The sequence below is a fragment of the Sinocyclocheilus grahami genome, unplaced genomic scaffold (assembly GCF_001515645.1).
Source record: "Sinocyclocheilus grahami isolate Dianchi unplaced genomic scaffold, SAMN03320097.WGS_v1.1 scaffold136.1, whole genome shotgun sequence".
Taxonomy (NCBI): domain Eukaryota; kingdom Metazoa; phylum Chordata; class Actinopteri; order Cypriniformes; family Cyprinidae; genus Sinocyclocheilus; species Sinocyclocheilus grahami.
Window position 1 is genome coordinate 289,177 of NW_015505315.1, and position 26,854 is coordinate 316,030.

At 38.7% G+C, this 26,854-nt stretch overlaps 1 protein-coding gene across 3 annotated transcripts in view; it reads left to right on the forward strand.

Moving 5' to 3' along the window:
• Positions 1–26,854, forward strand: part of LOC107590992 (VPS10 domain-containing receptor SorCS2-like) — a 172,458-nt gene that overhangs the window by 89,504 nt on the left and 56,100 nt on the right. For all 3 annotated transcript variants that reach the window (XM_016279969.1, XM_016279970.1, XM_016279971.1), the window contains exon 3: positions 10,035–10,134. In XM_016279969.1, coding sequence (XP_016135455.1) covers positions 10,035–10,134 — 100 coding nt within the window. The remainder of the gene's footprint in view (positions 1–10,034; positions 10,135–26,854) is intronic.

The window sequence follows — 26,854 nt, forward strand, 5'->3', positions numbered from 1 at the left end:
TTGATATGCTATTTGCAGAGTAGCGGTGCGGTAATGCCCTTTGGGAGGGTTGGAGGGTGGATGGTGGTGTTCGGTTTGAGAGATGTCAGAGCTAATCAAGACAAACATAGTGAGTCATTCTAACTTTCGTGGACACATGGATTCAACAAGACTTCTCTTTTCTCTCTCTACTGGCTTCCATCAAATGATCTCTCCTTTTGGTTAACTGGTTTGTGAACCTTGCCCTACCGACTGGAGAAACTGTTGGTTTGCTCTTTCTACATTTCCTTGCCTTTTCATGTAATTAAGACTCAAGACCCTCAGATGCGCAGTGTAGGTATGTTGACTGACTCACTGCTCCGTAGTCAGTTTTTAAATAATGACAGAATTTTTAGGCAAACTACTCTACTTTACATATTTTCTCACAAAAAAAGATAGGGCAATCTTTTCTGTTAATCAAATTTATGTCAGTAACCTAATAATATTATACAAACATACAGATTCTTGAAAAGCCATATCATAAACATTCTCTCTATGGGAATAATGTGCCTTAAAATAGTCACAGATTTGAGTTATGAAGTCTCATGACCTTTTCCTGCTCTCTGTGCAATAAAAACCGTATGATAGCCTTTCATAATAGTAAGTGAGAAGGCATTAGTGAGAATTAATTGCCCCCCGGCAGTATAATATGAGGGGTGTAAATTAATCAGCAGTGGCTTAGTAACTACCAAATACATTTCAGGCATCTTTGAATGGAGTGGCCATTTCATTGAGTTTATATCAAAAACGATATTGAAATATTGTAATAGGATTTCTTATTACAAATGCATTAATTAATCTGCTGCAGTTTGTTCTGTGTGATCAGGTTAGCAATTATTTTATTTTGTTCTTAATTCAGTTCACCACACATCCTTGTACAATAGCTGCATTTTGAAGTTTATGATGTGTTAGACTTGCTTTGCACGGATCACTGTGATTTTCCCTAGAAAGATCTATGTCTCATGATTTGACCACAACTCTTTTCTCATTGTTTTCAGGTCACTATTATGTTTTTTGGCAAAATCCAGACATGCTTTCATATTCTCTGCTACTGAACCTTCAAAATAATATTTTTGGCTGTTCTGTGGCTTCTCTCGCAAGTCTTCTTGTTCGTGCAGAGAATTTCGATAGACGACCTTTACTAAACGGAGTGGTTTGGTTTCGCTTCCACTTTCTGATATTTGAGCCAACACAGAGCCAACTGAGACAATCACACACTTGGAAATGACTTTTTCCTAATTTCAACATTTGTTGTGTTTATTTATAACTAATTTGGCATTCTCTTTAGTATTCATTTCAGTCTTTGAATCCTTTTACTGTAGGGTTTTCAGCCAGAAAATGATTTTAATGATTCAAAGGTAGAAGCCAATTGTTGAGGCTGTTGTGTACTTTCAATTGTTTTTCTGTTTTGTTTTCTGTTTGACTGTTCAAACGGCATATTTCCCTTTTTCATTTTTATTTTATTACGAATATCATAAAACAATGTCATATTGAGATAATTAATATTTGATTTAGTGCTTAGGAATAAATAACACAGCAAGCTACATTTCACTGTTATTTGCATGTCATTACAAAGGGTGAATTTGGCCTAAATGCATTTACAAGACATTTGCCAGCATCCAGCACCAGAGCTTCTTGTTTCTTAATGCAGAAGGACTAAAATACCTCTAATTTTCACAACAACAAGAACAAAGGATAAAAGGAAATTTGAATCATTATATTAGGGGATATCTGCACGGTGACACAGAAGCACCTTGTACTGTTGTAAACACTTCACAGATCCTCTTGAGTGCTGATACCTGGCTCCTCACGGCCTACTTCAACCTGTTTGTGCATCTTAATTGTGTACAGGGTGTTTAAAAACTGACGCAAATATGAGTCAGTGAGTCAGCAAAGACGTTGGACCCTATTCAATGTTTCGTTCTTTAAGAATTCTTGAATGAGTAATTAATTAGTTGCTGTTCTAATATACTGTAGTTCGTAAAACATGTTGAAATTGTGTAAATGTTCAAGAAATGCCACATTATTTGCCAGTATATTGGATGCTCTCCAATGGGCAGAAATTATATGTGCTTTTTCAGTTACATGATTTACTAACCATTTACATATTTTGATTTACAATTTGTCCTTTCTAAAGTCATAGACATGGCAGACACTTTTATAAAAACGTAACTGACTTCTCACTCAAGGTATACGTATTGTACTGTATCACTGATCCCTTTGGCTACCTATGAACACGTCATGACAGGACCGGCGAGGACCTCAACGCCAACTTTAACAAGGCGCACAATCATTGTGTATTTGACCACTAATATTCCAGTATCATACTACTGGTTAATCTGGCTAAACTAAACTAAAAACAGAAGCTCTACCTTCTTGTTTCAACCTGCTGGACAGACTACAACTCTTCCATTCCCATCTAATGCAGGTGTAACATACCCCAATCATTATCATACTGTGTTTGTTTGCTTAGGCCAGAGGAGAACTGGATCTCTGACTGAGATGCTTTGGTTCCCTGCAACCGTTGCCTTTGGCTTGCGTAGTTGGGGTCTAAAATTAACTTAATATTGAATATTATCAATATGCCTACACTGACAGTGTTGGAGGATGAGAACAAAATTTTAACTGAATTAGGTTGGATAATGACACTGTTGTCTTCTGTAGAGCTACTTTATAGCTAAATCGCATCTTGCAGCATGGACACTGTTATTGAACTGAATTGAATCAACACTGAACTGGCTCAAGCTGAATACATAACTTTACACTGTTATTAAACTGCATTAAACAAAACAATACTTTGAGCTGAATAATAATTGAACTGAATTCTACTGAATAATTCCACTATTGTCTTCACTCAAAAAAATTACTCTTTAGCTGAACATGATTCAATCATGGACAGTGGTTCCACGTGTTTGTACCATGTTATTTGGACATGAATAAATCAAGTTATTAGGACATGTCTACTTTTAGACGACAAAGAATTAACTTGACGGAGCTCAAACTCAAACCACACGGCAGCAACAAACAGGAAGTGACGTTGAGTTTACTCAGTTTGCTTTAGTTCATCCTACATGAAATATCTGAGTAGAGATAATATGTTTACATCATGTAGAACCACTGTCCATGCAAGTTCAGCCAAAGTGTTATAAAAACATTAGCAAGTAAGATATAACTTTTCTTTACACATATGATGTTAGTTGTTGGCAGTTTAAGGATGGTACTATGTGTACATCATGCACTAGCACTCTCATTGGAGTCGCTTTTTTAATTTAAGTATTTTAGACTTTTTTTAAGCAGGTCCTCAACCCAACCACGCTCCGCAGTTCACCACAATGGTAACTCGCACAAAATACACCAATAGAAAGTCTTTTAAAATGCCCACATAATAGAGCATTAGACATGAAAAAGTCTCCCTATTATCACATTTTACTAAAAAAATTGCATAAAATAACACTTTATTTCAACGTTTTCTCTCCCTATATCCAGTCCTGTGCAAAGCATGATGGGAAGTGTAAAGCTTATTTTAAGGTACTTGATTGAATCGTGTTCTTTCAAAATGGAAACATCGAGTTAAGCCAAAGAGCAACCATTTCAAGTCAGTTTAACAAGATGCAGTCATGTTTGAATGACAAACCTGATACATGGTGTTAAATCAAAATTAATTGTTTAAATAAAGTGAACAGCATCAAAAAATCATTTTATTTTTGAGTGTTTTCAAAACCTCTTACACAGAATTCAATTCTGCTGTTTTCTTGGTTGTTACTGTGAAGCTGCAGTCTGTATTGTAAAAAGTGCTATAGAAATAAAGGTGACTTAATTTGACCTTACCTGACTATCATCAGTTCATGCATTCCCTGGGAGTCATACTTGACCCTGATGTTGTTAGCACCATGCTGTACTGTTTGAGCTGCAGGAGTGCTATTCTGCTATAGACTTTCAAAGGTTAAAAATGTTTTTGATTGACGTAATATTGTTTGCTTTTAATTTATTCACATTGTAGATTTGAAAAGTACTAGAATTTAATATAGTGGGCACAGGCTTATCACAAGCAGATTTGAGCAGCTTCACCAAGTATATTTTGGGAAGTACGTTATTTGAATGGTGAATGGCAACCAGACATTTTCATACGTGACATTTCAAGTTAGCAAAACAAAAACATTGCTTAACTGCAAGTTAATTTCAATTTAAAAGTACAAATAACAAAGACCATGTCATTGTCAGATCACCAGGACAAGACAAATTGCAGGGAGTCTATTAAAGGTCTAGTTTTTGGAAGACCTGTCAGAGAATATTTATGACACCACTTCACGTAAATTATGTTTGACGCTAATGCTAATCTCCCGCTATGTCTCTAGTGGTGGTCTGAAGGATTTTACACAAGCACAGAAATCAAGTACGCCTGTCAAAATGTGGGTTATTTTCAGTAGAGATCCATCAACAAGCAAAAAAGAACAGTCAAGGACAAGGACATGTACATGGCTTTGAAAAATAATGTGCACGTTCTTCGATGCGTAGATGCTTTTGTACGTTTTTCGATCTTACTGTTTTCCTCCAGCGCTTCCCTGTTCCCTGTTCCCTGAACACAGGCTGTTCTCATACCTTGAACCGTGATTCAATGTGACAGAGTATGACTCATGATCCCAAATGAATACAGAAAGTCACAATGTTTTCTGTTCATTTCCAAACTTGGAAACAGTTCACTTTCCCTCATGGCAAGAATTAGATTTATTCTGAGATTTAGAATTGTCTCAAAACTAATTTGACTTTCTACAAGCTTGGTACATTATCAAGAATACACCATTTTCAGTAGATTGGCAAATTATCCTGTTGATGTCGAGATATTTTATGCCTAATATATTTCAATTGTCTTGAAATGCACCTTGTTTTCTTTTTCTGTTAATGATTTCTGAAGGATCATGCAACACTGAAGACTGGAGTAATGACTGTTGAAAATTCAGCTTTGCATCACAGGAATAAATGGCATTTTAAAATGTATTGTAATAGAAAACATTTTTTTCATTGTAATAATATTTCACAATAGCTTTGGTGAGCATAAGAGACTTCTTTTAAAAACATTAAAAAAATTATTAGACCAAACTTTTGAAACATTTTGTATGAATACTTTATCATGGAAAGCCAAAATCATTGATTGGATATCAATTAGATTTGAAGTTTTGAAGTATTGTCCCTTTTGAATGTTTCTCTATTATCCACACTCCTCCTTCACCAGCGGCATTAGTCCTGTCAGCTAATCAGTGGCATTAAATGAGCCATCCGATTAAGTTAGCATCATTAGCGAAACGTTTGGCAACCGAAGTGCAGCGTGCCACACAATCCTCCAATTTAGCTTTATTAGTTACATAATGTTCCTCTGAGGCCTCTGACATTTCACTCTCCACAAGAGGATTTACTTAATGAGTTGGCTGTTTCTGACGCTCGCTCCACCAACTCCGCTGATGACCTCTGCCGAGTTTGACTCCACTTTGAGACGCTGAACGCCATCATTGTCTGATTGAGTATTCTAATTAACAGACTCGACTCATCTTAATGAATGGCATGTATTAGGAATCCAATTATGATTTAAAAATAATCATGGCTTTTTGGTATTATTGTTTGGTATTTTTGTTAATTAAATGTAGCCAAGGTGAGGATGTTTTGGTAATAATGAAGCAAATTTTGAACAGTAATAATAAAACGCTGCCTTTCTTGTGATTATACCATCTTATTTTAGAGTGATACTGGAAACTGTATTAATTTTAGGATAGGACAAGTTTGATAACAAGCACAAGCGGTAACACTATGTAAAATTACGACATGGCAGTATTTTTATTTTATTTTGTTATTTTTTTCTTCCTTTTATTATATACTGATTATGGGTGGGTTAAAAAGCATTTTAAAAAAAGACATTTCAATTTAAAGTATTTGATATCAAATTTCTACTTTGAAAAGCACAATCCGTCATGTTCCCTATCATCATGTTTAAATTTAAAAGGCTGTTTGTAGGATGCTGTTCCTCAGACCCTCCTCTACTTCCTCATCCTGCAATGATACCTCGCTTTGATGTTGGAAACATGATGCCTGGCATAATGATCAGCGGTAGCCCACTTCCCCCACCCTGCCCAGCCTTCCCTCCCGCTTTCATTTAAACCTCTCGAGCTGAAACACCTCTGTTCTGCTCCGTTCTGTCAAGTAAGAAACAAAAATGTGAGCTCAGCAGGAGCTCCAGAGAAGAGTTCTGTTCACTTCTATTTTTTAATTAGTTCTATGGGGGAAGTCTTTAGCGCTGTATGTTTGTGTTGAGGAATAGTCTTTGATCAGGCATTTTGCACACTATATCGGCTGCCAGCAGCAGTATGCTTTCTCTCAACCTAACTGAGGGTTCACAGTATGTTAACAGTGAGGTGAAAGAAACTGACATAGTCACTTTAAACGTAACCCTGTGACCTTGTTCTTAAGCGCATTTCATGTAACTGTGTTGCGTGATAATGATTGGTTCTGACAGTGTCAGACTGGTTTAGGCCACAGCTGTCCGCCTGGTTGATTTTTGCAAATATTTCCACACCTGTGATGCTGCCTTGTCATGTCTTATATCTACAGCAGTTCAAATAGCTTCTCCTTGAGCTGACATCAATCTCTGGCTAGTTGACGTCACATTAGCTGCCACACTTGAAACATCGTCATCTTTAAAACTGATTTGACGCTGACCTCACCAGAGTCAGAGTCACGCTTTTAACATGCCGTTATGGTCAGGATCAAATTGAACATTTTTGTTATAGCAGTCATTTAGGCTATGTCTACAGTAATCCAGGTACATTTAAAACAGCATTTTCATTTCAGATTGCTCTCTGTCCATACTACTAGCATTTTAAAGTGTCTTGCAAAAGTTTCTCATCCACACCAAAACATCAGAAAACGTAAAAGTGTCTTATAGCACATGCGTATGTAATAAAAGCTGACAGAGATGATACAGAGAGACCAGACATAATGAATTTATCATGCTATTCTTCTGGCAGGATCATTTTATTAGCAAAATATCACCACTTACTGGTGCGTTCAGGTCGCACTCAACCTCATTACATGTATATTCTAAAACTCAATTGACCGTTCGCAAAGAGCTTGATTGACATGCGATCATACGCCGAATCCTCCATCTTGCCCGACAAACAAATTAGACAGGAGAGATGAACTTTGGTGGACTTAAACTTGAAAAATTGTGTGTATTGATGTCTTTCTGTGGTTGAAATAAAATACGTTCTGATGTTCATTCATGTTTATTTCGTGCTTTAAGAAAATATGAAAAGACGATCGGTTCACATGCCATTTGAACTGAGGCGCAACAGTGATCTGCACAACACATTAAAGAGTCACAAAACGGTATTTATTGTTTGAATTTCTTTTTTAAAAATGTGAAAGCTGAGACCTTGTTTCATACCAGAAGTAACCTGCTCTGTCTTGTCTGTCGGCGTGTTGTCAGTTTCCTCTTTGCTCCACGGTGTATTTTTTATCGTGTGAGAACATGATGTGTAGTGTGAGATTGGCATTGTTTGTCGGACATAGCAACAGGAACTAAGGAGGGTGGGTTTTTGCGAAGGGTCAATTTCCCTCATGTTTTGCCGCAAAACAACAACTGCGAATAAATTGTTTGCCATCTTTGCAGGAATGTAATATGAATATTGTACAAAGTAACGCTGTGGAAGTGAATAGCACATAACGGGCACATAATGGTAAAAACATAGATATCTATAGGTACAATATGCATTACATGCGTCATTGGTTTTAGATACCTCCCAGGACTCCAGACTGCGACTAAAATGGTCGCATTTGCGACCAAAAATATTAATTTTGAAGTTTTTGCTGAGGTCGCCAATGGCGACTATATATATTTACATGTTATGACTTAAAAATTTGCATGCAATGCCTTTTTTCCGGATTGTTTTGCGATCGCATCATTTGCTGTGTTCACGTATTAAACTGAGACGATGCGCATCAAAGTTTTAGTGGAAAAATTTGTTTCAAGCAGTCCTCGTCTCTGCCGCACAGCAGCAATGTCGCACACCTGCTAAACGCAGCTTAGTTGTACAGCGCGAGAGAGATCGAAATGACGGAGAGGTGCAAGTAAATGTGCACAAAAGCAGAGTCTATTTCATGCACAACTTGAACAAACTACAACAGGTCAAGCTGTTAGCTGTGTGGATACTGGCAATATCGTTAACAATTCTTGTTTATAATCATTACTAATATGGCTTCTTCTTATCAAGATCTTAGTCTATATGCTGTGTTCTGTTAATGTGTAAACTTCATATTATTTGAAGCACACTTGCCGTCCATTAATTGCAAAAAGCTTTGTTGCTTTTTAATAAACAAAGTATCAGCTTTAAAATTATGCCCAAATTCATAATGAAATTCAAACAATAAATACAGTTTTGGCGCTCTTTAATGCAGCAGGCGCGATCGCTTTAGCGCCTCAGTTCAAGCGGCAAGTGAACCCATTATTATATCTTTCTCTTTACTACTATAGTATATAATGAACATGAATTAACAGCAAAACGTAGCCTATTTTATAAGAAAGCCTTCAGTACAACTTACTGAAATGTCTCATGTAAAAGCTCATTCAGTGTTTTAAACTGCGAAAAACGTGTAAAGCTTGTAAACATTGCAATGTAATACATTTACCTCAGAATAACCATTCGGTGGTAAACCATAATCTCATCAGTCAGCTAGAAAAATAACTATAAAGAGGAGCATTTTGCAATATTTATGCGCTATTGGATGTTAAAATTGTTATTTAACCTGTTGTCTACATGATTCAGCTCCTCCTATAAAATTGCATTTTACTAATGAAGAAAAACAGACTGAATGTGTGAAAGACATATGACAACACTTATAGGATGCATTGAGGAGGAGCCCAAACTAGTGGCCAAGTGATGCTTGTTATGTTCCATGATATTTGCACAGATTCTGTGTCATGAACAATTCTTTGTGACTATATATTTCAAGTTGGAAAAGACATTTAGTACCCACTTTAAGTGAACTTTAGTTCCCAGGTCATCTACAAGATTGATTCAAATGCTGATAAATTCAAGAAAAGATGAGACATAAACACATGAAAGTATGATTGAAATGTAAAAAAATAAAAATAAATAAATAAAACACGTTTTATTCTGTGGCACCTAAAAAAATAATTTGGCGCTTAAAATTTTTTCTTATAGGAGCCAATGGCTCCTTACTCGCTCGATTTTTTTGTTTGGAGCCCTGCCTCCATTTTCAGAGTCCACACTACAATGTAAAACAGCATTTTCAAATTATCCACTTGGGAGAGCGTGACTTCAAAAACCTTGTTTTCACAAGGACAAAAATGCCATTTCTGTATGGAGAGAAGGCTAAAATGCAGAGAAAAAATATCTATGTGTATCTGCAGTCGTGTAAACATAGCCTTGGTTTGTTACATTCTGCAAAAACACAATAGCATAAACATTTCAGAACGACTGCTCAAAAACTGATGTTTTGAAGCAAGTTTGTAATTTTCAGAACTACACTAGCAGCCTTTCCAGTGCAGCGTTAAAAAGAGAGTTAAAAAGTTACATTATTTGGTGACTCCAGTTCAGTCCAAAAACAGTCAACATGCTCATGAGATCACTAGCAATCAGAGGCCAAAAAACAGTCATTCTGAAAATTTGTGTTTATTTTGTGTGAATATTTCAAAGCCCAGTGTCATGTTTATGACAACTTAACAGAGATTTGGGGTTGAAAAGACATGAGTATGTGTACAAACAGTGTCTATCTCCAGTGTAATGATTAGTTGAAAAAAAAAGTCTATTTATTTTACAAAAAATATTCTGTCAGAAATATACACGACTATACACAGTGGGTTATAAGTTTTTGTTGCCTCTCAGCTCTAAATCTAATAATCTGAGGATGCTCTCCAGATGGATATGTGTGTGACTCCGTAATTAAACAGAGTGATAATATCAGGAAGATGACCTTTCTCTCTTTTTTTGCTCCCTTCCTCCATGCAGATCCAGTGATTATGGGTCAACCTACACCAAGCTCAACTTGATGCCTGGGACAACCATCATAGTCACAAACTTCTACATCTGTCCCACCAATAAGAAAAAGGTGAGTGTCTTTACTAAATCCTTGTACAGTTCTTCATTATCACTAAAAATAAATAAATAATAGAGTTTTATAAAGAATACTCACTTTCCCCTTTTACTACCATTTTATTATCATGATGGATGCATATAATTGTGATATTAATTATGTTTTTTTCACCACATAAGTTAATGAATATGTGAGTATGGTAATTAATTATCATGCACAGATACTGAAATTAACACTCAATTATAAGTTATTGGCAGCAGTGTGTGTTTAAGCACAGATCAGGGATTCACATGACTATATAAAATTGTATGAGCCCCATATGGTTCTTCTAACTTGATATTAGAATGTTTTCAAATACAGCTAATAAATATGTCCTGTGAGTGTGTGTAAGTATAATTAAATGTGAGGAGTTTAAGGTCATGTGATTTCCCCCCCCTCCCTTATGGAGATTGATGGTAATGATCACCCTAGAGCAACTGTGACATGTTCAAGCGTGTCAAAGTCATCCTAATGAAGTTTACAGGGATCTCCTGCTCATTAGTAATCTCCTCACAACCCCTTAAACATGAACACACGTCACAGCTGAAGAAGTGCTAGCTGTCTATAATAGGCGATTTAGCAGAGACACATCAAAGCTTGTCTGCTGTCTTGATACAATGCACAATATTAAAAATAACAATCACTCAAAATTATATACAGTATGTTTGAGGACAAAGCTATACTTTGATGTTTGTGGCTGCAAAGTAAATTGCACAGGAAATGTTGACTTCAGGAGACAAAAGGGAAAAGTAACTCCACAGTCACTCCTGATGGCGTAACAGTCAAACCCCTTTCCCACATCAGACTCCTTTATCTTCAAATCTCAGACGACCGTACCTTGACTGTCGACACAAAGAGTGTTTTGAACAGGGCAGGACAATACGTGCACTTTCTGCTGTGTCTGGGAAAAAGTGGCTTTCATGAAAACAGACACTTGCAGGCTTCTAGGGAACAACCCTTGAGTGTCCTCATTGATGGCGCTGCCATCTGGGGCACTTGCAGAGAAAAGCATCTATTTGCAGAGCTGGCAACACATTTCAACTCTGACTTACAGAAATGATACTCGTGCTGCTGGACAGTGGTTGTCATATTATGATGCTATTCATCATAATCACACATCTCTCACCCCTTTCTACTTGTCTTTAAATCTATACAAAAACAGTGTGTTGTGTGCTAATACATTATTTTAATTTGGCCATTAAGTTTCCTAAAGACTGTGTGATTTGAGTACTTTTATAATTCATTCTTTTCTTAGTGCCTTGTGAATATGTACACACACACACATTTTGGGCCCTATCACCTGGCGCAGGTGCACTTAGGGCGTGTCCAAATCCACTTTTGCTAGTTTAACGATGGGAAAAGCGGTCTGCTCGCCCGGCGCATGGTCTAAAAGGGTTGTCTCTATTCTCTTAATGAGTAATGGGTGTGTTTTGGGCATAGCGCGCAATAAACCAATCAGAGTCTCATCTCCCATTCCCTTTAAGAGCCAGTTGCGCTCGCGCCATGGCAAATTTGCTATTTACATGCCGGAATTCGCAAGCAAGTACAACGCGTCTCTAGAGAGGAAATGGATCTAAATACATGCAATGACTATTCTTTATGACATGTAGGCATTCTTATATTAATGTAGCCTACACAATAATAATCTTTTACATTTGAATCCTTTAATTTTTCATAAAAAAAATGTTTGTGTGCTGCTGCGCATTCCTGCGCGCGTTGGTCACCCACCTATAGGCGCATATTACTAACGCTCTTTAAATAAACATTTAAAAAAATATTGCTATATACTTTATCTGTACTTATCTATACTTTAGACCAGGTTTTTGTTGGTCAATGGCGCAGTCTAATTCAGTTGTCGCAGGACGTGAAAATGACAACTGCGTCGGGCTGAAACTAGTAAAAAACTGTTTAATTGTTTAAACAAAAGTAACTCAATTAAATAAATGTTCAGCAATTAACTTCTATATTAATTTCTATATGTTGTGAACGAACCTTTTCAGTCCTGATACAAAAACGCTTTGTTGTCTCCTGATTGGATTAATCTTTAATCACTCCTCTGAGTGGATGACGACAAGACCGGTAGGAAGTCGACCCAGAATATTGGAGTCATGTGCTGGGGGTGATTGGTATAGATACCTCATGATGGCTGATAAGGGGGAGATCTTTAGATCCTTCTGTAATATTTCTGTTTCATAATTCACGTGGTGAATCCACAGCTTATGGGGGCCTGTTCCACAAGACAGAGACCTTACATACACCATTGGTTGAGTCAGTGTTGCAGCGTCTGGATGCTCAAACAAACAAGAGCAATGTCTGATAACACCACAGAGCCACAGTGTTTACACTTCAGCTACATTGCTCTGCCCTATCTGAGTGTGTATTTATAAATCCAAACATGCGTGTCAAGCTTTGTGAGACAGAGAGAGAGTGATGGCGACTGTGCTCCTACACCCCACAGGTCACAGTACAACTACACAATGTCAATCAGTGTGGCGTAAGACAGCGTCCCAGCATAGAGGAGAGGGATCAAACGCCACTGATCCAAAACCAAAGCGTCTGGCCCTCTCATTTCTACAGCGCTAAGCTCAACCGAGCGTGAATGAGCAAGAGACACAGAAAGAAAGAAGCGTCAGAGGGAAACAGGGACAGACAGAAAAGCAAGACTGACAGCAGTTGCAAATAAAGCTATCCTTGTCTCTAATATATCTGACCTCCATTAAATCACATTTCTAAGTCCCTTAACGAAGATGAGCAGTATCTTTTCTTAGTCTTTAATTAGAAATATTCAGCAGTGGAATTAACAGCAGCTGATGCTGCAGTAATGGATTCAGTGGAGTTCAGTGCCACTGCCTTCATTTCATTAATAGCTTGCGCGGTTCAGACAAAGAGTTTAAGCAAACAGTTTAATTTCAAACGGCATAAATTTCACTTCCTTTGTCCCACCTTATCTTTTGCTGGAACTCCAGCAAGCAATTATTCAGGAAATAATGTGAGATGCGTCCACACTAGAGATAGCGAAAGTTCATTAATAGGAAATGGCCTTCAAAATGAGAAAGCAGGACATTTCTACTTTATCAGAAAAACAATGTTGTTACTCTTTTATAGTTTGTTTCAGATTCTACACAGTTTGAAGCATTTACATACTTGCATCTTATAAATATTAAATATCATTTAACTTCTATTCATTGCCTTTTTGCTGACTGTTATCCAAACTGAATACTTCCATCATTAGGAGTCACAAATTTGGTGCAATAGAACTGAAACAATATTACATTATATCATATTCAGATAGATGGTGTTAAGTTGTCTTTCCATATATAAATCTCACCCACTATGGTGTGTGTTTTATGAACTGTGTTAATGACGCTGGCAGCATAGAGAAATCCTCTTCCATTCTGAAGGACTCGTTCTGTTGGAAAAACTCCCATTTCTTCAGTAGCTATAGTTAGTGCATGAGGCCTGAGATTAAAATCTCCTTGCTCAGTGTCTTGAAACTGAGCTAAAACAGATATAAAAGACAGTGGCTATCTCTGACATTTGGGAGTTTAATACATGCATTGGAAAGTGAGTGAAGCAAACCACTGCTCACCTCCTCCAGCTCCGGAAAGCAGAAAGGCCGCGTCCACGAGCGTAACTGCATAATGGAATGATGTTCCTCTGGGTGAAAGTTCTCATAGAGCCGGGAAAGTGGGAAGAGAGATAAAAGCCAAGAGATGTTCACTTGTTTCTCATAGCTGCTTTACCTTTAAGAATTTAGCAGGATTTTCTCATTCTTTGGTGAGGGATTTTTCATTGTTCCATCTGAGTTTATCCAGACACGAAGCTCATAGACTGTTGGACTTTACTGTAAATTGGTGTATTAACCGACTGTGATACTAATCATAGTGCAAATACATCTGTTTGGTAATTCCCATTTACTCAAACACTTTATTATTATGGATTATTAGTACTGTTGGTGTTATTAATGAACTAAATCCATGTTAGATCTTAGATTTCTAGACATTTCTCCACAACATCAACTCGAATTTGCAGTCAAATTGAATTGACATTCTGCCAAATAGTAACGGCAGACAAATAAACATTCTTTTATGCCTAGACGTGGTAGAGATTTTCATTAATCTTGTCCTTGATGTTGAAAATGAAGATTTTTTTTTGGCTCAGCTTTAAAAGATTATGGAGTCAATTAAGCAGTCCATTGTTTAGCCAAGTATAAGTATTACAAATGGCTTCTTTGGTCATGGGCTCTTTAAGTTGTAATGAGCTTTAAACAGTTTAGTAATGTGTGCCTGCGCACACACACCCTCTCACTACTAAAGGAACCCTTACAGTGGGGCAAAAAAGTATTTAGTCAGCCTGACCTCTGTCATTGCCAACAAAGTGTATATAACAAAGTATTGAGATGAAATTTTGTTATTGACCAAATACTTATTTTCCACCATAATTTGCAAATAAATTCTTTAAAAATCCTACAATGTGATTTTCTGGATTTTTTTTTCTCATTTTGTCTCTCATAGTTGAGGTATACCTATGATGAAAATTACAGGCCTCTCTCATCTTTTTAAGTGGGAGAACTTGCACAATTGGTGGCTGACTAAATACTTTTTTTCCCCACTGTATACCCATAAACCAACACAATCAGACTTACTAAAACACACGCTGCTTGATATTTTGAATGCAACTGATTTTCTTGCATCACTTCAGTAATCATGCAGTAGTTGCATGAGAATATCATCAGAGCCTGTAATAAAGTTTTTGATGTCACAGTGACCTTGTTTATGCTCCTGACCATGCGGAGAGATCGATAGCACTGATAAATGTTGCTGATTTATTTTCACACAGTTTGATCTCTTGTCATCATTGCCATTATGTGGAATTTGTGACAGATCAAATGGATTGGTCTGGCCTAATTTTCCATAACCAATCAATAAAGGACAAAATTCAGTACCTTCATTGTACTACAGTGTCTGGTGACTAAGACTGTTCTTTTAATGCATAAAGAAGAGAAGGCATGTCCCATTGCAGCTTTGTTTTATTGAGGGAGTTTTTCTTCAACTATTTTTGTCTCTAGTGCTCAGTCTAGGCCTCGGACTTAAAACTGCTTTGAGACAATTCCTGTTTAACAAAAATCTATAAAAATAAAGCTTAACTGAATGCAGAAGTGGGCAAATTCTGAGGCAGTGGCCTCACTAAACATGATTGCAAAAATAATTACTAGTTTTCCAGAATTCTTTCCTCTCTGCCATTGGTCAGACAGAGGCTGCGTTTACACTCGGCATTAACATGCGATCTCCGTGATCCGATCAAGCAGATTGGATCATCAGTCAATCAGAACACGGCACGTTTACACTTGGCAACATCAACTGACTTTTCTATCTGGATAACCAATCGGATCAGTCTTTCCCGCGCAATATTTAAATAAGTCTGCAGAGAATGGCCAGGTGCAAAGTCAACCTGAAGTGGTGGGTTTTCTTTTGAAAAGCATTTTCAGTCGCGGGACATTTTACAAATCAAAGATAGCCTAAGTGTAGGAGTCTCACTAGTCTCCACACGGGTGTTCTCCGTCTTTTTTTCTGACAGTTCGCCAGAGAGGGGGGGGGGCAGCGTTTTGCGTGATGTCGACCTGCGAATGCAGACACCATGGCTGGATTGTGTTTACAGTACACTGAGATCCGATCACAATGTGTCCTCGACTACCTCTGGACCAGGACACACTGATCGGAAAACATTCCGATCAGAAGCGCGTTTACACTTGTCTTTTCAATGTGTATGTGGACAACATCCGGATACCGGTCGCATGTTAATGCCAAGTGTAAACGCAACCAGAGTAAGCATATCCATTTGGCATAGGAGAAAGTATTTCAACAAAAAAAAAAAATTTGTGTCTGTCATTATTTAGGCTTGATTTTCTGTAATTATCAGTGGATATTAGATAAATGTTTGCTAATTGTACACCCTCAACAAAGTCATTCATACACTTTTGAGTTTCATTTTGTGGCTTTGATTTGTGAGAGCCTTTACAAACAAGCCTGTAGCACAGAAATAAAATCTACACACATACAGAAGAGTTTTAATTGTTTGCAGAGTTTATGGAACACTGTTATGTGTATATAGTACAAAAATGTGTATTTTAAATATAAAGTACTATTGTGTTTGTTTGATACTGTCATTTTAAAACAGTTGTTCTTTATTCATATACATGTCTCAGACCTCTATTTGACCATTTTAGAAAGTGTCTGAAGTTTTAAATGGCTGCTCCCGTGGACAGCTGTGTGCATCCTGTCATTTTCACTCCCCCGATTTGTTATTCCTCATTTAGTTTAATTTCATTTCATTTACACTACCCTACCATACTGATGAGAAAATAAGCAGCAGCGCATCCTTGAAGATCTGCCAACTGTGGGTCTTTCATGCCAAGAGTCTGCTGATGTTTTTGCTTAATGATGCATGTAATAATGTATACAGTAGTTAATATGTATATCTTTATTGTGTTAAAGTATTGTGTATTTATTGTGTAAAGGAAAAGTTCACCCCAAAAATTAAAATTTTCTGAAAGTGTTCTCACCCTCAGGCCATCCAAGATGTAGCTGAAATGGTTTATTCATTGTAACAGATTTGGAGAAGTTTAGCATTACATCACATGCTCTCCAATGGATCCTCTGCAGTAAATGGGTGCCGTCAGAATAAGAGTTTAAACAGCTGATAAAACATGACAATAATCCAGTCCATCAGTTAATGTCTTGTGAAATGAAAGGTTGAATGTTTGCAAGTAACAAATCTTTAAAAAATTTTACTTCAAACAGTTACTTCCAACAAGCCCTTTATGCATAATATTAATTTCTTCAGTGAAAATGTCATCTTGTCGGAATCAGGAGAGAAAGATGCACAGAACAAGCATCATTTATAATCGGGAAAAAAAGTCTGAACAAATCAAATTCAGTGGACTTTGATGTCAGAGGCAACAGGGGTTAGACTTTTCAATGCACTGCAGACTTACTATAAAAACAGGTAAAATGAAATGGGTTTTTAAAAAGCGTTATTTTGAGTGTGATGATTCATATAATAAAAAGGAACGATAGGACACTCTGTACTGGAGCTTTTTATTTATTTATTTTTTCATGGTAGCCTAACATCACACTGTCAGATCAATACAACAGTCAGTTTGATACACAAGAGAAACCAGAAAAGCATGGGTAACACATTTTGATTCAGTGTGTTTTTGTTTCTCAAACTTTGATATAATATTCTTTAACACTCTATTTTCTTACCTCACTGTTTTTATTTAGTTATTGTGTATTGTGTAAATCTTATATTTTATATTTTTACAGTCTTATAACCCCTGATTGGTGCTCATGTCTATGACAGTGATAACTCAAACTCTTCGGCTCATTTCTAATTTGTTAAATAAATTAAATAGATGAACATGAGCACTTTGAACATACACTAGAAGTAGTCGACCATCCAGGAACTTTTTCAACATCACACTGTCAGATCAATACAACAGTCAGTTTGATACACAAGAGAAACCAGAAAAGCATGGGTAACACATTTTGATTCAGTGTGTTTTTGTTTCTCAAACTTTGATATAATATTCTTTAACACTCTATTTTCTTACCTCACTGTTTTTATTTAGTTATTGTGTATTGTGTAAATCTTATATTTACTTATATTTTTACAGTCTTATAACCCCTGATTGGTGCTCATATCTATGACAGTGATAACTCAAACTCTTCGGCTCATTTCTAATTTGTTAAATAAATTAAATAGATGAACATGAGCACTTTGAACATACACTAGAAGTAGTCGACCATCCATGAACTTTTTCTGTGATTTGATACTAATTCTAATCTTACATACTCCTTAGGATGGATCGTATGCAAATTGGGACCCAGGGAGAGTTTTATGATATTTGATTGATTCTTTTTTCTTTTTGGCTGTGACTGCACTCTGAAATGGTTTAATCACACCTGGATGGCAGCCAAACTGTTTGAGGATAAATTGATTGTAGCTGAAAAGAGGTGATAGAGGTTGGAGAATAATTCATGATGACGTGGAGTGTCTTTGAGGACTTACAGATGGATTGATTGTGTCTGCTCTCAACTGATGTGGAATTTTGGCGGCAGTGTTGAACTGAATCGTCTGCTCTTGTGAAAGAGAGATGGGTGATGAGAAATCTTTTAATCATCTCACAAAGAGATGCATACACACATGTAGAAAGATCTGAACTGTATATACAGTGGGGTCCAAAATATTCATATTTTAAATGTGTAAGTTTTATATTTAAACTTTAAAGTTTAAGGATTTGAAATGCACAACAAATACTGTATGTTTAAGACACTATTTAGGTAATTAATCAAATAAGCAAGTTTGTGACATTGACTCTTATTGACCATGAACCTTTATATTTTAGAATGTAGAAGATCCATGTATGGTTCCCTTTCAGTGAACAGTTCTTAAAAGAACCATTTTTTTCTTAGTGTGAAGAACATTTAAAAAAATCTAAAGAACCTTTTTCCACTTTAAAGAACCTTGTGTGGAATGGAGAGGTTCCAGGAATATTATGGTTCTTCATGGAACAATAGATGCCAATAAAAACGTTTATTTTTGTGACACCAACTTTGACGACATTCTTTGCAAATATTTGATCTTTATACATAGTAATAAAAGAACTGACAATAAATAAATAAAATAAAATAGACTATAAGTAGAAGCATTTTCACTAATGTTCTCAGACTTGTGGACCCCCTGTCTGTATTGGTATTAATGTAAGTATATTTGATTTGCAATCCCAAAGAATTCCCAAAGGACCTCTCCTGATTTCTCACTGCTAATGAGCTATAGAATTACTTTACAGTTTTAAAGTGGGAAACACAAATACTTGCGAATTCTGCCTAGTCAACAGAGAGGTAATTTTCCTCTTTTACATGTCATGACAGTGAGGATTCCCCAAGCGATTTGTTAGCGAGTTCCTGAGCATCCTCTTTCTGATGTTCACTTTCATTTCCTGTGACAGATGGTTTAGTGCTGAAGTGCATTAAGGTCACTCTCAGTTGATTGACAGTCTGTGGTTATGCTGCTGTGTTGTTCTCTGGCATTCACACACTGATTTATGGCATTTGTCTTTTGTTGTTGTTTCCCTTGTTATTGCTTATTGCCAAGTTGATGTTTGAAAAATGACAGCTTGATGGCAGGAGTCTGCATGTGCGCATACCGACACTCATCTTTGGCAAATTATATTTTCTGGCAATCTGTTATTATTTTTACTGATGATGTCAGGGTTTATCTGCTGTGAATGTCTCACACACTCATACGTTCATCAGAAAGCTTGTATGAGAGGATGAAAGAGTGAAACTGCCAACGGCAACATATCCCATCAGAGAGATTCAATGCTTTCTCTCTATACTTGTGTAAGGATAGTTCAAACATAATGCAGGTGTGCTTGCTGATGGACGTCTGCGGCTTTCCTGCGTTTTGGTAACTTAAATTACATGGTGGAGAAACTAGGGGTCTGTAATCCATTTTAGGCATAACTGTACATGTTTAAAAAAGGCCAATGGTGTCCATTCTTCTAGATGTCGTATGTTGTAGTTATATAGCTGCTGGGTTGAATGTCCCAGCTGTGACTGAAGGTGACAGTCAATGCTCTTTCATGTCCTGCACCACAGGTTTACTAACACGCTGATTATTCCACCCCTTTCCTGTTTTGCTTCTGGCTTTTTTCATCTTGTCTTCTTCTCCTCACAACAGGGAGACAGTTTTACTGTATGTTATTTTAGTTCTAATCCATACAGTATGTAACTGCAACACACACACATTCAGTGCTGAAGCACTTAACCCTTTAAGACCCTATGTCCATTACAAGGTTTTTTCTTTTTAAGAAAATTTTGCATTGAATTCTACGTAGTTAAAGTCAAATTAGTGTCATATCAGGCAAACAACAACAACACAATCCTCTTTTGAAATGAAGCATGGTGGCCTATGACCAGTGGTAGCATCCACAACTGAATGGAACAAAAAGTGTTGAACTTGAACTATGCGCGAGTACACTTGCTAAATGAAGGCGGATTGTATAAAATGGATTAAAAAATGTAAAATTAAAAAATTAAAAACGTTTGTTAACGAGCTGCAGTTGTATTACATCACGCGCTGGCACAGATGCAGTCATCAATAAGGTGCAGATCGGTCCCACACTTTTTCACAGCACGCATCACGTGCTCAAACTCATCAAAAGTCAACATCACATAATAAGGCAGAATAGTTTCAATACTGTAATAAATGCTATGTCAGTTAGCACTGCACCTGGAGATGACTTGACAAACACAAATAAACCATATTGTCGCAATCGTATGTTTAAAGTCTTCATGTTTCCAAACGTTTCTGTTTTTCTGAAAACAACTGTTTTCATACAGCGATAGCTGGCCGCTTTTGTCCATATTAGGAATTTCCTCATACGACTTTCTGCGCGAGACCGCCCTCCGGTTTCGAGTATGAATGAAACATACACTGCATGGAATGTTTAGCGCTCGGGATGTTCATCTCGCCTTATTCTGGGTCTGAATAAAACATCAGATCATGCACAGACTATCCTGTCTCTTTGAATTTAAATCTATATTTATTCACACCGACTCTTGAAAACCTCTATGCGAACACACTTGCCCAAAAAAGTGCGGGGGACGAATTTACGTGATATTAAAAGTGGGGGGGACACGTCCCCCGCGTAATCTACGCCCCTGACTGTATGCAATACCTGCAACCTCACACCAAATTTCAGGCTGTGTAGATAGGCTAGCATATACAGTAGCAAATAATATAGTAAGCAGAAATCCAAAATTTACCTTAACATATTAAGTTAGAGGAAGATGCGACTAAATTGATGCTTGAAGAATGCACTTCCAGCAGCCATGATGAACAGTTGGCGGTTATAGCTTTCTATGCACAATTTGATTTGACGAAAGTCACGAGACCTATTACTATCTCTCTATCCAATCACGTTGATGGATAAAAATAAAATGAAATAAGCATGTAATGACCACAAACCCAGGAAAATAGCGGAGTAAAAGTACCGATACATCACTTAAAATATACTCAAGTAAAAGTAAAAGTACACAATTTTTAAACTACTCAAAAAAGTACAATTACTGATAAAAACTACTTAATTACTGTAACGTGAGTATTTGTATTTCGTTACTTCACACCCCTGCCTATGACACAAATATGACATGAATCAAACTATTTTATGTTTGTTATCAGTCTTAATGTATAATATTTTAGAGCATTTAAAATGTCCAGTAATTGATAGTGTGTCTCTTTGTAATCATAAGAGGTACAGCCTATTGTATATACAAAATATAAAACAGCCAGATGGGATTTTAAGTAATAATCCTCCTACAAATTTTGTCCAAATTATTGCTGTTACTGTTTGCCATGTACTTTTGAAATATCTCACAGTTTTAGTTTTTACAGGTATAATAATTTAGCCATGTCTGATTCTAACAGTGAAATTGAATAATAAATAAATGAAATACATTTATAACAAATGTATAATTGTAAGAAATAATTTCTTAAACACATCCTGAAACTACATACTGTTATGATAACATAACATAATTAATTTCTTTCTTTCTTGAAAGAAAGAAATACTTTTATTCAGCAAGGACACAATAATTGAATCAAAAGTGACAGTAGAGACATTTCTCATGTCATGTTTCATAAAAAATAGAAATTAAGTAGCGAAAAGTTATTTTAAATTGTAATAATATTTCACAAAATCACTGTTTTCATTGTATTTTTAATCAAATACATGCAGCCTTTTTGAGCATAAAAGTCTTCTTTCAAAAACATTAAATAGTCTTACGGAGGCCAAAATGTTGAACTGTATAGTGTACATTAGAAATAGTTATTAGAAAACAAGCACTGTTTTTGTTGTTGTTTATTTTGATGGATTATCATTTATGGTTGCGTTTAGAGAAGAAATGAAGAATGGTCACATTTTTGTTGCTAGAATTTAATTCAGGTCTGAAAGGGTTTATTTAAAAGTATTTGTGTGTGTGTGTGTGTGTGTGTGTGTGTGTATGTGTGTTTTAAGCATCTCAGTGCCAGACCACTACTGCCCCTAATTGGACTTACACACATGTCTCAACAGAGGTACAGAACAAACAGACTCCGTTGGAGACTCGTCCTCTGCGTCTCTCTCTCTCTCTCTCACACACGCACACACACACACACCGACACAAATGCAGTGGAAGCATGTGTCATTTGTGTAGCTTCCTGTTTCTCTTTCCCATTACTGCGTCTCCTTACCCAGCATGCTCCTCTTTTGTGAACATCTGAGGAATTTTAATGTCTCCCTTTAAACTTGTTCTCTTTGGTTTTTCACAGTTAGAATCAGCTTAAACCAACTCTGTCTCATTCTTGACCATTAAGCAGCAGACTAGAAAGCTGATCTTGGGAAATTGGCTTGAGACGGAAGCGCTGAAGTATGCTAATGATGGTCTGTCTGTGTGTGTGTGTGTGTGTGTGTGTGTGTGTGTGTGTGTGTGTGTGTGTGTGTGTGTGTGTGTGTGTGTGTGTGTGTGAAAGGTTGATCCTCGCCGGTCATGAGGAAGCAGGCAGTCTATCTGCAGGTTTGGAACTGCCTGGCAACCAGGATGATGCTCATTAATGTGATCTGTGTGTGTGTGTGTGTGTGTGTGTCTCAATGACAGCTGGTTCATATTCCTCATATCCTTTATTCCTTCAGTCAATAATCACTGATTCAAAGAAGAGCGGAAAACAATGTTTCCCCAGAGTAAGACATTACTTTCTGCTTTCAGAATAAAGAAGATGATTACAAAGACTCTGTGACCTCCAAACCCAGTTGTTTGTGTTGTATGTGGTTATATGTCTGTGTGTGTTATGTTGAATATTTGATGAACTTCTGTTTGTTTAATGCAAATACATGCCTCATTTCTTTCTGGTGAAGAGTGGCGTCACACTTATTGAATTGAGCCTGCTGTTAAAATCAAGCCCACATAGGCTACACATAGATATAAACATAAATGCATTTACACATTGGTGTCTTCTGATACTGTAGGGCACCGTGAATTCAAACATCCTTCACATTCTCATATCTTAAAGCTAGTGTGTGTGCATGACAAATAGTTTGGCCTTGAATCCTGCTCAGCTTACCATATACAACTCCATCTTGACAAAACGACTAAACATCTATGCCTCAAATCCATCTTCCAAAAGCTCCCCCACGTACGCTTTGTCTCTCTCACACCGACACTGCCAGAAAGATGGTATTTTTTGTTGCTGCAATGAAGGCAGAGAAGAAGTTTGGATTTAAAATGAACATGATGGCCTTTTTGCTTAGTGGCTTTCTTTTTGTATATGCACATTGTCTTTGTGTGCACTGACCTTAATAAGGATAAATCCAGCCTTTAGAGAACAGACTACAAACTATTGTAATATGAATTTTTTATTGAATATATGAATATTTGGGCTCTTCAATTAGAAGGTTTGTTGTGAATTACTATAGGTTTGTATCTTAAAGGGTAAATTCACTTATTTTCAACCAGCTTTTTTATTGTAACAATGTCAGTTGTATATTTACATGAACATTGCGTACTTTTTCTCCATGTTATTTGCACTGAGATGTCCCATTTATTCATCAGCAAAAGTCCACTGGATGGATCCAGAGTTTTTGTGAAAATTACAGATCGTAGCGTCCTTTTGGCACTGTTTGTATCCCTGCTCATGGACAGTCAAACTGACCCCAGCACATAATGGGTGTTCTTCTTCAGGAACTCGAGCTGCGTTGGAAGATGCTAGGGAACGCCTTCTGTGACCACGCTCTGAATCAAATGTGAAATCAGTCCAATAGCTGAGCGGGACGTCACGGGCGGATGACATCATGACCAGGAAGCTATAAAAGCACGTGCGGTGGAGCCAGCGTCAGCTTTCTGTCATTAAGCGAAACGCTCTGTGTGTGTCAGTCATATTTATTGTTGTCTGTCAATTGTGAAAGTCTATATGCTCCAGCTATGTCTAAGCTCATGCAAAGACAAAGCATTTCAAGGGCGAGAGCAAGCCACGTTGTAGGTTGTGTGTTCCTCCCTGCCCAAAGAAAACGTTACGCATGGGGATACACACAGCCTGTGCGTGGTTTGCTTGGGAGCGAAGCATAGTTGTCACTGCCTTGCTTCGCTCTCAAAGGGCTCTCTTTGAGGAGGGAGCCTTCACTAGCGTTCCTCGCGGTGCCGGCCCCACTTTCGCCGAGGCGGAGCGGCGGCTGTGCTCGTGGGTTTCACGTATTGTTCTGCTTCCTAATCACCAGATCCGGCGCCCGCTCTCGGGGTTTCGGAAGCCCGCTCTGCGGTCCTTCCCACCGGGGAGAGGGTGCGACGCTCCACTTCATTCGCGCTGGATAGTCTTCGTCGTAAATGTCCTGACGCCTAAGACCTAGGACTTTTTGAGGGCCAGCTCCCTCTGGGGAAGAGCGGTGTACACCGCATTACACGGTGCCCGTCTCTCCTCAGTGCCCTCAGGAGGTCAGTCTGCCGAGGTCGGCGAGCACTTCTCTCAGTTACCGCCCGGAAACGTAGCGGTACTAAGAGGCTCGCTACCTCTACGGAGGTATCTAGATGGGTCCTGCCCCGAGCAGGCTGTTGTCTATCCTTCCTAGCAGACAACGTGGGTCTGAGGGCCGTCGTTTTCAAGAGGAGACTTCAGCTATGAGAGTCCTGATGCTGTGGCTCAGGACCTCGGAGGGCAGGCCCCTCTGGGGAAGAGAGGTTCACACCGCATTACATGGTGCCCGTCTCTCCTCATTGCCCTCAGGAGGTCGGTCTGCCACCCCTGCCGTGTTCCAGGGCGCAGCGGTCTCCGGCGAGCGCTTCTCTCAGTTACCGCCCAGAAATGTAGCGGTACTAAGAGGCTCGCTACCTCTATGGAGGTATCTAGAGCAGCTAGTACGGCCGTCCCCTGCCAGTCCGCTGCTTCAGGGCACTGAGCTAGCTGCTCTAGGCGCACCACAAGCCAAGTCGGTCTGCCAACCCTGCCGTGTTCCAGGGCGTAGCGGTACTAACGGTACTACGTACGGAAACGTAGCGGTACTAAGAGGCTCGCTACCTCTACGGCGGTATCATGAGGTATCATGAGCCTGTCGGTGTGCCGCTTCAGGGCACCGAACTAGCTGTTCTGGGCACACCAGGGATCAGTCTTGAGAGACTGAATCCCTTAGTAGATTATTTAGCAGCGTGGAAGCTACTGCCAAAGGTGTCTCAATGGGTCCAGCGTACTGTAAAAAGAGGCTACAGAATCCAGTTCGGTTCTCATCCGCCTCGATTCAACGGGGCCCCACACTCTAGTGGGTCCCAAGCAGGTTCTGGTATTAGAACAAGAAGTAGTTACTCTCTTAAAGAAGGAGGCCATCGAGGTGGTCCCTCCGCACGAGACAGACACCGGGTTCTACAGCCGGTACTTCATTGTTCCGAAGAAGGATGGGGGGATGCGTCCTATTTTAGATCTGCGCCTATTGAACCGCTCAGTCATGCGACTGAAGTTCAGCACACTCGCACTCAAACAGGTACTGTCTCAGACCAAGTCCGAGGACTGATGTGTCACAATCAATCTAAAAGATGCACATATCTCCATCCTTCCTCATCATAGGAAGTTCCTAAGGTTTGCTTTTGGGGGCAAAAACCTACCAATACTGGTTCTTCCTTAGGCCTTGCACTCTCACCCCACACTTTCACGACTCAACCACATCGACGATTGGTTGATATTAGCTCAGTCTGAGCAGATGGCGGTTCGACATCGAGATGTCATTCTCGCTCACACGAAAGAGCTGGGGTTAAGGCTTAGCGCCAAGAAAAGTGTGCTTTCTCCAGTACAGAGAACCACTTATATGGGCGTGGTGTGGGATTTAACCACGATGCAGGCATGTATGTCTCCTGCTCGGATCGAGTCGATCCTCACCTCAGTCATGAGAGTAAGAGAAGGCCAGTTCCAGACTGCTTGGGCTGATGACAGCTGCGTCCAACGTGATAACTCTTGGCCTGCTGTACATGAGACCCCTACAGTGGTGGCACAAGAACAAGGGGGTTCTCCCCGAGGGGAAACCCGCTTCGCAAGGTCACGCGGAGGTGCCTACGTGCCTTAGACATGTGGAGGAAACCTTGGTTCTTGTCTCAGGGCCCGGTGCTGGGAGCTCCTTGTCACCGCGTATGCTAGCGACGGATGCATACCTCACCGGTTGGGGTGCGGTCATGAGTGGCCACCCTGCCCGCGGTCTGTGGAGTGGTCGCCATCTGACGGGGTATTTTCATGTTTCGAGTTCTGAAACACTTTCTTCCAGACCTAAGAAGTCACCATGTGTTGGTGCGCACTGACAACACAGCGGTGGTCTCTTACATCAACCACCAGGGAGTTCTACGTTCTCGCCCCTTGTACAAGTGGTTACGTATGTAACCCTCGTTCCCTGAAGGAGGGAACGGAGACGTCACGTCGGAGGACCGACGAATTGGGATCTCGCTTAGAGGGACCAATCTACTTCGAATGCAAACTAAACGAGCCAATGCAATGCCTATAAGTAGGCAGCAGATGCAGTGCATATTCAGGTTTTCGCTGAGGAACCGAGCCGGTGACCCGGCCGCTCAGCAGTGGTACAGGAGCTGTGGCGACGGGACGTGACGTCTCCGTTCCCTCCTTCAGGGAA